Consider the following 13,807-nt stretch of genomic DNA (forward strand, 5'->3'; position numbering starts at 1 on the left):
ATTTGTTCCTATACAGTATGACGTTTAACAATACTTTAGTCAACGTCTGCCGTATTTTAGAAACTGCGCGTACAAATCCAATTATCAAATGGCAGTGCATTAGTGGTTTTATCAACGACCACAACATGGTGAAAGCAGTCGGCTCCTCCAAAAAGAAATTCCAATTTTGGGGGTTTAAGTGCCAAAACCACTATACGAAGCACGCCGTAGTGTGGGACTCCGGATTGATTTTGACAACGTGAGGCTCAATAACGTGCATCCAGTGCACGACAGACTAGGCGTTTTTTTTTGCATTCCACCCCTATCGGACTGTAGCTTCCGCGGCAGATAAGGAACCCGAAACTGTGTACCTAGTAGCGCAACGCATCAGCCACTGAACTAGCGGGGCGGGTCAGCCAGCTGCTCGGACCTGCTTTGTCTACTTTGTCACAAGCGAAGTTCGCCTCATGGGGTTTATTTCAGAAGGCGCACCGACACACGAAATTGTTCGACAAACGAAACAATGCCAAATGCTGAACCAGTAAAAACCAGCAGGCACTGTCATTAGCTTGAGCGCTTCCTCGAAAGCCTGCACCCCCTCCATCCTTCCCTCCCTGATGCTGCTACTACATCGAACTACAAAAGTGACGAACAATCACGATTCTCTTGCAGAGAAGTTTAACTGAATACATACGGGGTCCAGATGCAACTCACGGTTGAGGCGCTCCACAGTATCTTCCGTCTCCTGAAAAGGGTGGGACGTGATTAGTAGAAAAAAAAATTAAGAATGGCCGACAACCACCTGGTTAGTGTTTTTGAAATTTACTTACAGTAAGCCGGTATTCAAGCTGCCCATTGTCATCGTTTTGTTTCATTCTCAGTGCCTGGCAGGAAAGAGAAGAGCTTACACTTGAGGTTTTGCAAATTTTACTGATTGGGGCTGTTACGTCGGGGTACCGTAAGTGCTAAACGCTTCTACGTAGCAATGCTAGTAAGCAGTAGTACACAGTTAAATTACGTTGTAATCAGTACCTCTGTATTCGAAGTGGGCTAGTCATGATTATAGTTGCACACTGTTGAAGCGGAGTGCATACAGAAGAGATTAACTGATAAGATTCTGCGGAAATTCCCAATACGGGGAAGGAGTCTTGAAGAAAACGGTGGAATTTCATCAGAAACTCGAAAAGGCAATGGCGTCAGGTGCTATCCATAAAACAGGTTGAATTTTTCTTTATTCACAGAGTTTACTTTATTTGAACTTATTTTACAGTAATCTACGTGGTGAATGCTAACGTTTGTTTTGAAATATCGGTGCCTGTTTTTACAGCGAAAGCTGTATATGGCTAGGCGAAAGGAAAAACCGTTCATCCCATGTTTCGATAAACGTCTCCATTGGCTGCGCTGTCAGTTACGTTGTTCTCTACGTCGCACCCGAGCGCGCGCGCCATTGGCAGCGCCGCTAGTGACGTCGTTAGCGAACGCAGTTCCCGCCATTGCCACGTTGACGCTGCTCTGCCCGCAACGCCGTCTCCTCGGCTCGCCTTTGTCGCATGCGTTCGATATCTCGAGTTAGCTCGGCGTCGTGGCTAGAAGCATCCGCCCGCCACTGGCGCTTGCGTTCCACTAGAAACACAGACATGTAACCAATAATTGAGAAACGGTTCAATACAGCGTCGGGATTAACCCACTGCTAAACACCGGGGCCGCACGTTTCAGCTTCGCCGGTTAACCATCTTTACAGACTGCTTGGGCGGAGTTCTTTTTAAAGAACGGCTTATAACTTGTTCTTGTGGGAAAACATGTGCAGAAAAAAAAAGCGAGGCCTCCTGTGAGAAAATTTGTATCCACTTAAACTTCAGCTGGAATTTCAGTTGTGAAGTCGACAAGTTCGCTGTACTCGTATTAACTAATCAGAAATTGCAATGCAATTGTCGTTACATCTAGAGACGTAGTTGTTTTGTATGAGCCCTGTGATCGCCGCAAACTCACATCACTTGGGTGTCAATATTCTAGGGAATTACTGCATTATTTGTCTCAAAGCTAAACCTTGACAGAAGCTTTTTCTTTCTTCGAAAGTGGAATACTCACTTGAAGCTCCTTCTCTAAAGCCAGCATTCGTTCTTCCAATTTAGTGCGCAATGTTCTCTCAGCATTGGCAGATTCCTGAAGTTCGGCCTAAGTGTTGCAGATTTGTGGGAAAAGAAGAGGGAAAGGTAAGGGCGTGCTTGGTAAATTCATTGATCATAAACTCTGTATCTCCGAACGCATTTCAGAAGCTGCGCCACGTTTTGAAATTAAAACGCCCTTTTGATTGAAATTTAGGGAACATTTCTAGTGAGGGGTAATGCTTTCCGCATGTGCTCGGGCCGTTCCACTTTTTTTCCACCGTCAGTCTTTATTGTGGCGTAGCATTCCAAGGCTGTGGCGAAGCAGTACCTTCAGGCTTCAATTCCACTGCCTATATTTCAACACAAAGTCTTTCAATTTTATAAGAATTTAACCTAGCAAGACATTTTAACAGACATGATACGAAGAACCGTTCAGGGTTATTTATTTTCAATACTACCGGTCTCGAACGAGATCATTGCAGGTGAGCATTCATACAATCCTAGCAGGAGAACAGCAATGAGCAGCCTAACACTGGCCAAGAAAACAAAGCAAGAGGAAGACTGTACAACAGGAAGGTGCCATACGTTTGCAGTTCACATGCAGTTCCGTTAAAATTCACTGTACACAAAACACTGTAATCAGTTTATTGAGTTGATTACAGAAATGAGAGCACTAAACGCGTTTAAGGTTCGCTAGTATGATCGGTTTATGCATTATCCAGTAGGTTACATAAAGTTGAAAAGCAAACTGCGTTAGTGATAGTTGGGTCCAGTTTATTCCATTCTTTCATTGCAAGAGGGAAAAGCGAGTATTGAAATGTTTCATTATAAAACGAGTACTCTGTTAATGTGTACGAGTGTGTGGCGTGAGCGGATGAGATTTGGAAAATGATAAATACTTGGAAGGATCTATTTTCAGCCGATGGAACATTTCAAGGATAAAACTTACCATATTTCTTTGCATATGTTGTATCTTATCCTCATATGTTCCCTTGACAGTTTCTAACATTTCATGGAATGCGTGCTTACGGTCCTGAAAAGAAAGAAAAAAGAACAAAAACGCCACTCTAAAATATTTATATCTTGAACAAATGAAACAAAATTGTGGAAACCGTTTGAAGCATTACATACACGGTAAAGTAAATTTGCAGGCAGTTAATGAGATAGCATGTGAAATAAGCGAATGTTCGTATTAACCAACCGACAGGCCAGCCACAAGAAAATTTCCTTCATTTTAGATAAATATCCTATTATAGCGATTCGGTATCGCAGACAATTCAGAATGCAAAAGACTCGAGAGAGATAATCTGCCATTAAAGTGTCGTAACCATAACTTTCCTGTCCTCTACTTGTAAGTCTATGAAGAGAACCAGCAATTGATCATGCATTTGTTTTAAGGTTTTAATAATAATTCTTGCATTGGAGACATAAAGTGAAGTTATAGTGACTGTTGAAGCGAAATTTCGATTTAGAACTTAAACTTTTTGTTAAAATTGCTGAAACTTCGTAAATAAAAAAAATACCAGCACGAAGTTTACGAATTGAACTCTGCACCAAAAAGAGATATCGCAATCCTGTAAACTACATCCGTTAGAACACCCAAAGAGGAAACAATTTTATTTTATTTATATCTTAAAGAAATTTGTAAATGTTTACTAGAGTCCTACTCACATATTAGTGGTGTATCCAAGAGCCATGTATAATGCAATAATTTGTCCGCTTTTTAATGTCCTATTAATGCATTAACGAAATTGTTATATAATTTTTTTATTGCTGAGTTACAAAGTTGCAAACTTAATAGCTTTGTGTTCTGGAAATTTGCAATTCTCAGAAATTTTTACAGAGCAATCGACGGCCTGAATAAAAAAATTAGCTTCCAACAGTCAGCAGAATTTAACATTTTCCTTTAAATAAAGCAATCATCAAATTAGGTGCAGTGGGAACCGAGGCAAATGGTTTGTCCTTTTCCATCTATTTAGATAGGAGCCCCCTATAGCTAAAGCTTACTGTTAAGACATTTTTAAGGAATAAAATTAGTGGTCTTATGTTAAGTGAGTGGCCTAAACTAGTTTAATTCCCTTTGTTTTTAGGAACTTATAGCCATCAAGAACTCCTAATTGAGTTCTGAGTTTGTGGTAAGCGTCCCCTTTCGTTGCGTGGTCTCTGGCGTTACGCCGATAAACACATTGTCTTAATTCTCGAGATACCTGCACCTAGCGACCAAAAGATCAATCGTGGTGCTGAAGTCCTTGTGTTCTACTTATACACCTGAGCGAATAAATCTATGCGCAAATACAAAACACGCGTTTTCTTCTTATAATGGGCCAACGAGCCTCGCGCAGTTATATAATGAGAATAAATGCCCTAAATAACCGAACGAATTGCAGGGCAAGGCTTAAAATCGCTTAGTCGCCATCACTTATAACCAGCGGCGGCTTTAATGTCAAATTAGGCGAACCAGTAGCCTCTTGAAAGTTCATTAATTCCCCGCGATCAAAGAACGTAACTGCACAATTGTACACCCGGAAATGTTTTTGAATGAGTTTATGTGAGCGGATTGACGATGCGCCAACAAAGACGTCTCGCTCATTGCGTGTTTATTTAAACAGTTCAGAAAGCATTCATCATTTTCTGTAAGAATGTCACAGTATCCATCTATCGGTGAATGTGGACGTGCTTGGCATGTCTAACATGTTGGGTTTAAGCGACGATAGGGGAAAATCATTTTCTCCTGCAGTGAAGGCTACCGTAAGAGGCGGTTCAAAGTGCAGTGGCGCAAATGATTGAACACAACATACAGTGATGTATTTTGAGTAATCCAGTTCAATGTTTAATAGTTTATAACGATTTACATAAAAAAAAGAATGTTGGAAAGTGATTCAGTCTCTAGTTCACGTCGATGTAGGAACATCTTCCTTAGCAAGTTTGGCGTTAGAATGGGGCAGCGTCATTGCACACTGCTCACCATCACGCCTTGCCTGAGGGAAATAGTAAGAGCGTGGGCCTGCTGAAAATTTTGTTTTTGACTCCACTATCTCTGTGATTGGCCCACGTGTTTAGACGGCACATACCCGCGGGAACGGGCCACATTTTTAGACTGCACTACCTTCAGGATAGGCCCACATTTTGGAGCTGCAGGCACAGACGGGAACGGCCTACATTTGTTGGACTGCACCACCTTCCGGATCGGTCCATATTTTTAGAGCGCACCATCTTCGGGATCGGTCCCCGAAAGAAGCTGGAAACGCACCTACCCGATACGGAAATATGGGATTAACTCACCAAGGAATACGTTGTTGTCAATACACCAAAACGATAAGAAGAACATGTTGGGAGGATGTGCCACCACCCAGTTTCCAAGGCGATGCTCAAATCATTATTGTCATCGACTTACCACACACACAACGGAGGGGTAGAGCGATTGTGATAAAGTTCGACAGGAATGTGGAACAGGTTATTTGCCAGAAAAACGGCATATGCCACGACTTCTGTCCGAAAGACTGCTCCCCTGGAATTCGCATAATAATTATATAATGTCACACAAGCTGGCCGTTTTCGTTAAAGTGAATAAGCTGTGTTGTGGCCATTGCGGATGGTATCGCTGCTGCTGGAGAATGCGCGTCAACTAAAACCAGCGTTCGATAAACCTTACCTCATTCTCTTTTTCCAGGCGGCACAGTTTACGAACGAGGAGATCGTTGTGGCCGTTGTGGCGGCTATTTGCTTCGTGGATCTCCATCTCTCGTCTGGCTGCCTGTTCCGAGACACGATGCAACTTATTAGACACGTGCTACGAAATTGTGAGCACTGCTGCTTTCGTCGGCGGACTGCGTGAATTGAGTTCGTGCTTGAAGGAGGCGTAGCAGAATCAATCGTATCAATAAAGCTCATTTCTGGGCTACTTGGCTCACAGTGCCCAGGAAAAAAAGATGCTGAGCGAAATGGAATGGGTCAGCGCAACATTTCAACTAGCCTTATTTCAGTCATAGTCAGCAACACAAGCACATTATCACACATGCCGAATGAGGCAGCACACATTCACTTCTGAAAAAAAAAAAAGAAACGGCGAAATATGCAAGCAATGATTGCTTATACAAAATGCTGTGCAAGAACCTCTCCTCGCTACCAAACAATGAAATTGACGTATTGCTCACACATGCATGCATTACCATTAGAGGCGATACGAAACTCTTCCATCAACTTTCTGGCACTGGAATCTTTGCTTCTGCTCAGAATTTTGATCTCCCAATGTCTCAGAGCGTACATGCACATTCGATAATGGGCAGGCAGGTGTGCAGCATTGCTATTTATTGAAAGCTCACGCTCACTTGCAGGATCATTAACGCAGCGTCCAGCCTGCCCGATGGACGCGTTGGTCCGGGCCTCTACCCTCTCACATTTGTCTGTTCGCGCATAATCTTTTCCTAAGGAGCACTAGAGTTTCATGAATGTCGTTTTTTTTTTTGAAGCGAAAACTTCATTACGCTACCTCGGGCAGCCGTTGGCGACTCAACAGTTTTCACCTTGAGAGCTAGAGGTCAAACCACAAGAGAGCATTAAGGCGCGTTTATAGTCCACCGGCACGCGGGCGAGCGTCAACAGTGAGCGTCTGGTGTGTGGGACCTCTTTCATTGCTTTGCCTGCAGCGCAAACAGGTCAATATGTATCGCGCGTGCCACCACAGGGCAGGCAACGAAGGTCATGGGCTGCTTAGCATCCGAGACTGGGATCGCGCTAGCAATATTTGAGTCAAGCATGAGCCGCGCTTACATGAATGCGATAGTGGCGCATCGCATTTCTAGCGCATCGCATTCATGTAAACAGGATTTACGGGCGGGAGTCGACTCACGCACGTGGCGCTACCTTCTTGGGAGAGTTAATGCGCTACATGTAAACGGCGTCTGGTCCGCGGTCGTCGGTTTGAGCACGGCGTTTTTAGGGGCCGCTGGTATTCCAGAGAACCTCCGGATCAAGGTACGGCGCTCAAAGCCGTGCGTCTATAGCCGCGTTTACATGGATGCGACAGTAGCGCATCGCCTTTCAAAGCGCATTTGGGAAAGGCCATGGGAGCATTCTTGCGAAGATTCCTCAAGAAACGTTACGCCTCAATGGAACTTTTCTTTAAATCGTTCTATCTATTTATTTACTTCTTATTTACAACATATCCCGCAGCGCCGAAGCAGGAGAGTGGGTGTAAATAATAAAAACAATACAAATAAGCAAAAAGTTGAAGAGATGATGACTATGAAACGAGGCATTCGTAATTTAAGAATATCCTATATAAGCCATAAGAATAGCACCAGTACAAGAATAACTCTATTAATTACAAATTATTGATTAGTTGAGCGAAGTAGACACCGTAAGCTGTGGCCACCTCCTCTGGTAAAGTGTTCCATTCAGATATTGTTCTGTTTGCCGAGAAGGGTGCACACTCAAGTCAGCTGCGCGGCAATGGGTGATTATGACAGTGTGGCAACAAGTGTGACAATATTTGGGCCAAGCAGGAGATCTAAACGTGGACTTAATATTTAGCGGCGGATTTCATGAAACTGGAGAAGCAACTATCCTGCTATGTGTGAAATGGAATGCAACAATCGGTTCAGCCGATTGTTGCTAATGCACGAAGATTTGCGGACAAGAATTCCCTCCTTATCGGAGCAGGACTCTACGAAGACTTCCTTTACCGGCGAATTAGAGGTTTCGTTTCTTTCCTTTTTATTGCGTTCCACGGTCCGTTCTAATAAGTAAAGCTGGCTTACTACCTTTCTCGACACCATGTTTTGTTGAAAATGATGCAAACGAAGAGGGCGGGAAAAGTCTTCTAGAAAGAGGTGGCCAATACTGAAATTGTTCGAATAAGAATCGAATAAGAATAATGAGTATCAATTATATAATTGAATATGAATAGCAAAACGCAGACGCATACACGTATTGAAGGGTGGGAATATTCATCCGTGCTCAATTAGGTACCACGCCTTCACTCTCTAGCCCAAGGCAGACAGCTCTGAAAGTATCACTGGTCGTGGTCGAAGCAGAGAAGATAAAAATGGAGGTGTGCGAATATTTGAATAATAAAAACACAAATATTGTAAAGGTTCGATCAATCCGATACACGAATCGAATTATCTACTATTCGTTTTTTTCTCTCGAATATTCAGTATATTCGAAGAAATATCCGACAGAGCTTGGTACGTTGACGCACACAGCCATTCAACAGCACATGGTACCTGTCGGTACAAGGTTAATCCAGGTCGATAGAACCGAGCGATACAATTGCCATGCGCGGCCTAGACAAGAGGGAGTAGCGACAAAAACCAGCGCATATGGAGAACTCGCGAACGTGAAGGAAGATCGAACCGATTAGATACCGGGAAGCACGCCGGTCGCATCGAATACGTGTTCACGCATGCATATTCACTCATTCACGCACGCATTTCAGATTCCGAGCTGCGTTCGTGAATGTGCAAATCTGCGGAGCTTTCTGTTTACACGCGGGCATACTCACGAAATTACGCCCTTCAGTCACGAATTATGATCGACTGTCGATAAATGTATGAAATTTGCATATTGTATGCGAAGGTGTGCTGCAGACTCCGTTAAGATTATGTCAAGGTGGTAGAATGAATCTATACGCGTTTTATGATGATGATGATAAAATGAACTTTAATTTTCGAGACAGTCACCATAATTACAGAGTAATTAAGTATGTAATTATTGGGTACTCAGTAATGATACGTTTCTTTATAAACTTGCACCAGTTAATTATTGTTAATTAACTTGCACCAGTTAATTATTTGTTGCAAGCATTACTAGAAAGAAAAAAATCTCTTAAGCAATTGCTACAGAAACGACCCGCGTCACACCTCCCGTCAAACACTGTAGTGCCTTCTCCAAAGCGATCTTCGGTAGCGATAGAAGTAAAATGAAGATACATCAGGTAAGCGGAACATTCAATTTGCTCTATGCTTGACTTTCGTGGTCTATTCCTTGCCACAACTGCACAGAAATGGCAAAAATAAGTGGCGTCCAAAGATGTGTACACCGTGACTGAATCGCGCGATAGTGCGCGCTCTCGCACGGCTGGTGGCTCGCGCATCCGAACGGCGATTCAACCGCTTCAACGGCCGTCAACACCGTACGCGTTATCTGGGGACCGGTTGCCGATAAACGAACTGAGCGGCAAACATTCCGCGGCGGCTTGCAGCCCTTTATCACATTAGCCAGCCAGCCGCAAACATTTGTCACGGGCACATTGCCAAGGCAGTTGGGCCTAATCAGCGTTGTTTGTAGGGAGTCGGCGACTAAGTTTACGCTTTGGTTCCCAATCGACGCAGATCTATTCGCAGCGGCTGCACAAAGCTCCAAAAGTCGACAAACCACTCCGGAAACGAAAGAGAGTGCACGGGATGGCACCGGTAACGTTGTTTCTGGCCGGAATCTTGGCGACACACCGTACGCCGGCTACTCGATCGTCGTACTTAAAGTCCCTATATAAGAAAAGTACCGCCATCCTTTGATCAACGCCCTTCTCTCTCTCTCCTGTATCTCCGATTGGACGATGATAGCACGCGCTTTTCACTATATTTTGTTGTTTTTTTCCGCCTCAGAGCCATGTTGAAAGTCCTCTGCGCAGCCGCAGTCGCTGGCGGCGGCGGCGGCGCGCGCCCGGCCTGAAAGCTTCAACGTAGACTTTCTAGGTGCGCCACCATCGACTTGGCTTTCGCAAGCAAAAAGTAAAGAAAAAAGCAAGCGTTTTAGGAGAGGAGGTGGCGGAGGAAAGAGTAGATGGCCGTACTTTTATTATATAGGGACTTTAGTCGTACTCGGCTACTGTACTCGGCTACTCGTCCCGGACGCCTTTCATAGATGCACATCAGTCTCTTCTAATATCTTCGAGCAAAGCCTCACAAGACTAGCTTTGCGTTTACACGTCGGGCTCGACGGATTGCGGGTAGACGCAGACCAAGCGGGGTCCATAGCACGAACTTGCCGTGGCACTCCCGATTCCGGAACCTTCGACCGTTAAGGTGGATTCACACGACCGGACGGAGGAGGAATTTTCGCAGCGGATGGCGTATCACGTGACGCGAACGTCATCAAAACGTGCCACCCTCGCTTAGTCCAGGCTCCTCCGCTCGCGGTCCGGATTGAAAATGCTCGCCGGTATTTCCATCCGTCCGTTTGGCGGTCGTCTGACCTCAATTTAGCGTAGTCAGCGTCAAATCTGTCAACATCGGACGCATTGGCGTGGCTACGATGGCGTGTTATCGGCTTGGAGCCACGTGTGATTTCGTTGTGCAGCAGTGACTGCGTGTATTTTGTTGTGATGCAGCGGGAAAGGCGAGTCGTGGTTGCGCGCGCATTTCTATTTACTCAGACCGCGCAGCATGCGTGACTTCAACATGAGTGAGGTGCACAAGAAAACGCTAAGTGACGAGGCAACCGTCACTCTTTTGGTTCTTGATGAGGGATTCATAGCACTATGGCTTATAGGGCACGCCGAGTATGTAAACGCGCAGCTGCTAATAAGCGTTGGAGTCGAGGGTAAGCACGCGGATTCCGCAAACGGCGGTCCGGCTGTGCGAATGCGACCTAACTCGGCTGCGCCGGATTCAAGTGCTGACGTCACTGTTTGTCCGCGGAGCAGGCGGGATTTTGCCCTCGCGTGTGTATCCACCTTTAGTAAACGACATTGATCCCCATAGCGAAAAGGGTGTCTGCCCTTTACGGTCGACGTCGACCACTGCGCCCCAAAGATTTCCGGTTAAGTGCCCTGCAACAGCAAAATTTACAATAGCCTTTAACTGTATAGAACTCTTATGCTGGCACAAGTTTTTTTTTACTCTCCTGCAAGCACAACTCCCCTGTAAGCACAAATAAGCTTTTTTTCTTTACCAGTGAGTTTTACTGCTAAGCACAACTAGAAAGCGGCGTACTTGAGCTCGACGCATGGGACACTTTCCTCATATTTGAACGCATCAAGAACATAGGGCCTATAGTATATTACGAGACAAAATACTTCTTTTTGCTTGACTAACTTGATCGAAAAAAAAATTTCCGTAGCTTGCACTAGAGGCGCAATGCTAAAGAGACAGAGGAGCTGATGGGCACCTAGCTAGTCCTGGCTTTTGGGCTAGGCTAAGCTTCTACCAAGTCATCCCCAGCATTTCCCGAATTTATTAATTATTTGTCGATTATCGATTAGCTATCGATGACTAAGCTTAAGTAGTGCCAACCATGCTTAGTTAGACTTAGCCAGGCTCAGCTTCGCTGGTTCACAGAGGCATGTGCCATTGCGCTTGGACCCTTTCAGCACTGCCGCCAGGATCGGCCCACATTTCCTTTTGACGACAGACAGATTAGGCTCAGCATGAACAGCTACGCTGTTAAAAAACCTTGACCGGAAGTGTTTCTGGAGTCATGGATGCACTGCTTCCACAGCGCGTATAAAAGGGTCTATACAATCGTGCGGAGCGGTGAGGTGGAGGCACGTGATGCGTGGTCCGCGCTTTGGTCTGTCTCGCAGATTTGCCTTAACGAGCTGACACTAAAGCACAGAACGCGACTTCGATAAAAATACTGATATCCTTCTGTTTTCTTGAGGAAAACCGGCAAGCAGGACATTCGAAGCAATACAAGATTGCCATAAAGCGTAGTGTTGCCAGCTATTAAGCTGAACATATTCAGTACACCACAACTTCACTATTCCTTCATGTTCATCGGCAAAAAAAAAAAAGCACCTGAATGTGCTCAACGAACATTCTATTCATTCAACACAAAAAATTTAAGATTTTCACAATGAACTGAGCTGTATAAGCAGTGCTGTCATATTAATTTTGTGTTGTGTTTAATAAGAGTAGGTCACACGGTAGTCAATTACATACTCAATCTCAATTGTAAAGTTACTGATAGCTTGCAAATTCTTGTTACTCAACGAGAGAAGAGTCCCGAGCATGTGTGAGAGACCTGTTTTTCTTTTTCTCGCGTAAGATTTATAAATATTACACTCTGTGTCAACATTTTGATATTCGATATTCAATTCGATATTCGGCTTTTTTTATCTTGATTCGATTGGCATTCGATTCGAAATCTATTATTCAGTATTCGCGCACCCCTAAATGAAAATGCTACACGAGTAGACTGCCAAAAACACTCAACAGACTACAAGCGAGCCTCACAGGTTGTCGCGTCGGCTCCCGCCGCAAAACAGAAAACGAAACTTCCATTATTCATTTTTGTTTCAGGGTTCCTACTAAAACGTTTATCGCCGTTTTACTTGTGGTAATTTGCGATATTTCGTTTAGCAGAGGGACAATAGTAATATTACTTGAACAGAAGGCTATTGCGAAATATTTGGTTAGCTCTGAATATTCAAAAATACCAAATAGTCCCTTTGATCGATATACGAATAGTTAGTGTATTCGATTATTCACCCTCCCTGAATTCTAACATATTGGCAGTCGCACTCAAATTTATTCGCAAATCTATAGTAGCCGCCAAAGTTTTCTTACCTTGTAGCCACAGCCCAACTGCTTGAACGAACAGTCGACAGGCACGAGTTGGCAGACAACCTTGTGTTTTTGTTCAAGCTGAAAAAGATAGCGAAGGATTGCACGGTATTGAGGGAAGCTACAGTCGCCGATTATACTTTCTGGTAAGTAGAAACAAATGAACAATCACGCCTTGAGTTTACAGAAACTATTGGCCAAAATGTCGCCTTCCTATGATTACAGTGTTCTCTAATTGATGTTGCTTGAATTCCAAAAGCAACGCATGCCGTATGAGAGACGCAGTAATAGAGGGAAGCGAGGGATTCTTGGCCATATAATGTTCTTGAGCGTACACATGGGGTTCAGCACTTAACTGCTTCTTTTCATCCCGCCCCATCAGAATGCGGCCACTGCTACCGGGACTCGAACTCGTAACCTCGTGCCTATAGCAGCAGAACAGCACAGGCACTTAGCCAAAATGCCGGCATTAAACTGTTCTCAAAACATGTCTTAAGCAGTAAACAGGAAAGTAAAAATTAAATATGAAGCGACAAACTGCCACGTGCCGTATTATTGTCGCCGTTGAGAAAAATAGCGCAAAATCGGACGAAGACATGGGAAACAAAGAACAAGACCATCCTATCTACCGCTGTTAGTATATATCCCTGAACAAGCCAATGGTCTGAAGCACTTAAAACAAAGAAACAATTAAAAAAAGACATTCAGCATAGCTAGACGTCACCTCTTCGTAGGTCCTGAACTGTTTTCCGCAGTGCTCACAGGTTCCAGGACGCTGGTCACAGTTCACTTCATGCCTCTGAAAAAAAAAAAAAAAACGAATCATGAGCCATTCTACTCTGAGAAGGTGGATGACCAGCGAAGCTGTATAGATGGTATATCTAAACGTACAACACCGATATACATAAATGTTTTAGTGATTATTTTTTCACGCAAGTTACTATTGCTTTGTAGTCGAGGGTTCGGTGACGACGGTGGACAGGTTCTTGGCGAAGGTTAAGTCCAAACAAGTGCGCCTCGTAGTCGTTGCCACCTTGGGATCAGTGTAGCACTGTAGCCCTAACTGTTCGAGCATAAACGAGGGTGGCCAATTGCCACCCGGATGCGACACGTCCACGTTGGAGTCGCCAACGACGAGGACTGGAGTTTGATCGTCGTCGACCGGATCGAAAGACTGCACACTCGAAACCTCGCAACGTCCCCGCCGGGAAA

The 13,807-nt window shown here is 44.4% G+C and overlaps 1 protein-coding gene across 9 annotated transcripts in view; it reads right to left on the reverse strand.

Annotated features, from left to right (window-relative positions):
* LOC119464231 (TNF receptor-associated factor 6) overlaps positions 1–13,807 on the reverse strand; it is a 163,178-nt gene that overhangs the window by 125,963 nt on the left and 23,408 nt on the right. For 4 of the 9 annotated variants that reach the window (XM_049656596.1, XM_049656595.1, XM_049656597.1 and 1 more), the window contains exons 5-11: positions 13,320–13,394; positions 12,599–12,676; positions 5,740–5,841; positions 3,037–3,120; positions 2,068–2,154; positions 810–863; positions 674–724 (exon numbers count right to left, since the gene is read on the reverse strand). In XM_049656596.1, coding sequence (XP_049512553.1) covers positions 674–724; positions 810–863; positions 2,068–2,154; positions 3,037–3,120; positions 5,740–5,841; positions 12,599–12,676; positions 13,320–13,394 — 531 coding nt within the window. The remainder of the gene's footprint in view (positions 1–673; positions 725–809; positions 864–2,067; positions 2,155–3,036; positions 3,121–5,739; positions 5,842–12,598; positions 12,677–13,319; positions 13,395–13,807) is intronic. The other 5 variants (XM_049656598.1, XM_049656599.1, XM_049656600.1 and 2 more) reach the window with 5 other exon arrangements.

The sequence above is a fragment of the Dermacentor silvarum genome, chromosome 9, assembly GCF_013339745.2.
Source record: "Dermacentor silvarum isolate Dsil-2018 chromosome 9, BIME_Dsil_1.4, whole genome shotgun sequence".
Classification (NCBI taxonomy): domain Eukaryota; kingdom Metazoa; phylum Arthropoda; class Arachnida; order Ixodida; family Ixodidae; genus Dermacentor; species Dermacentor silvarum.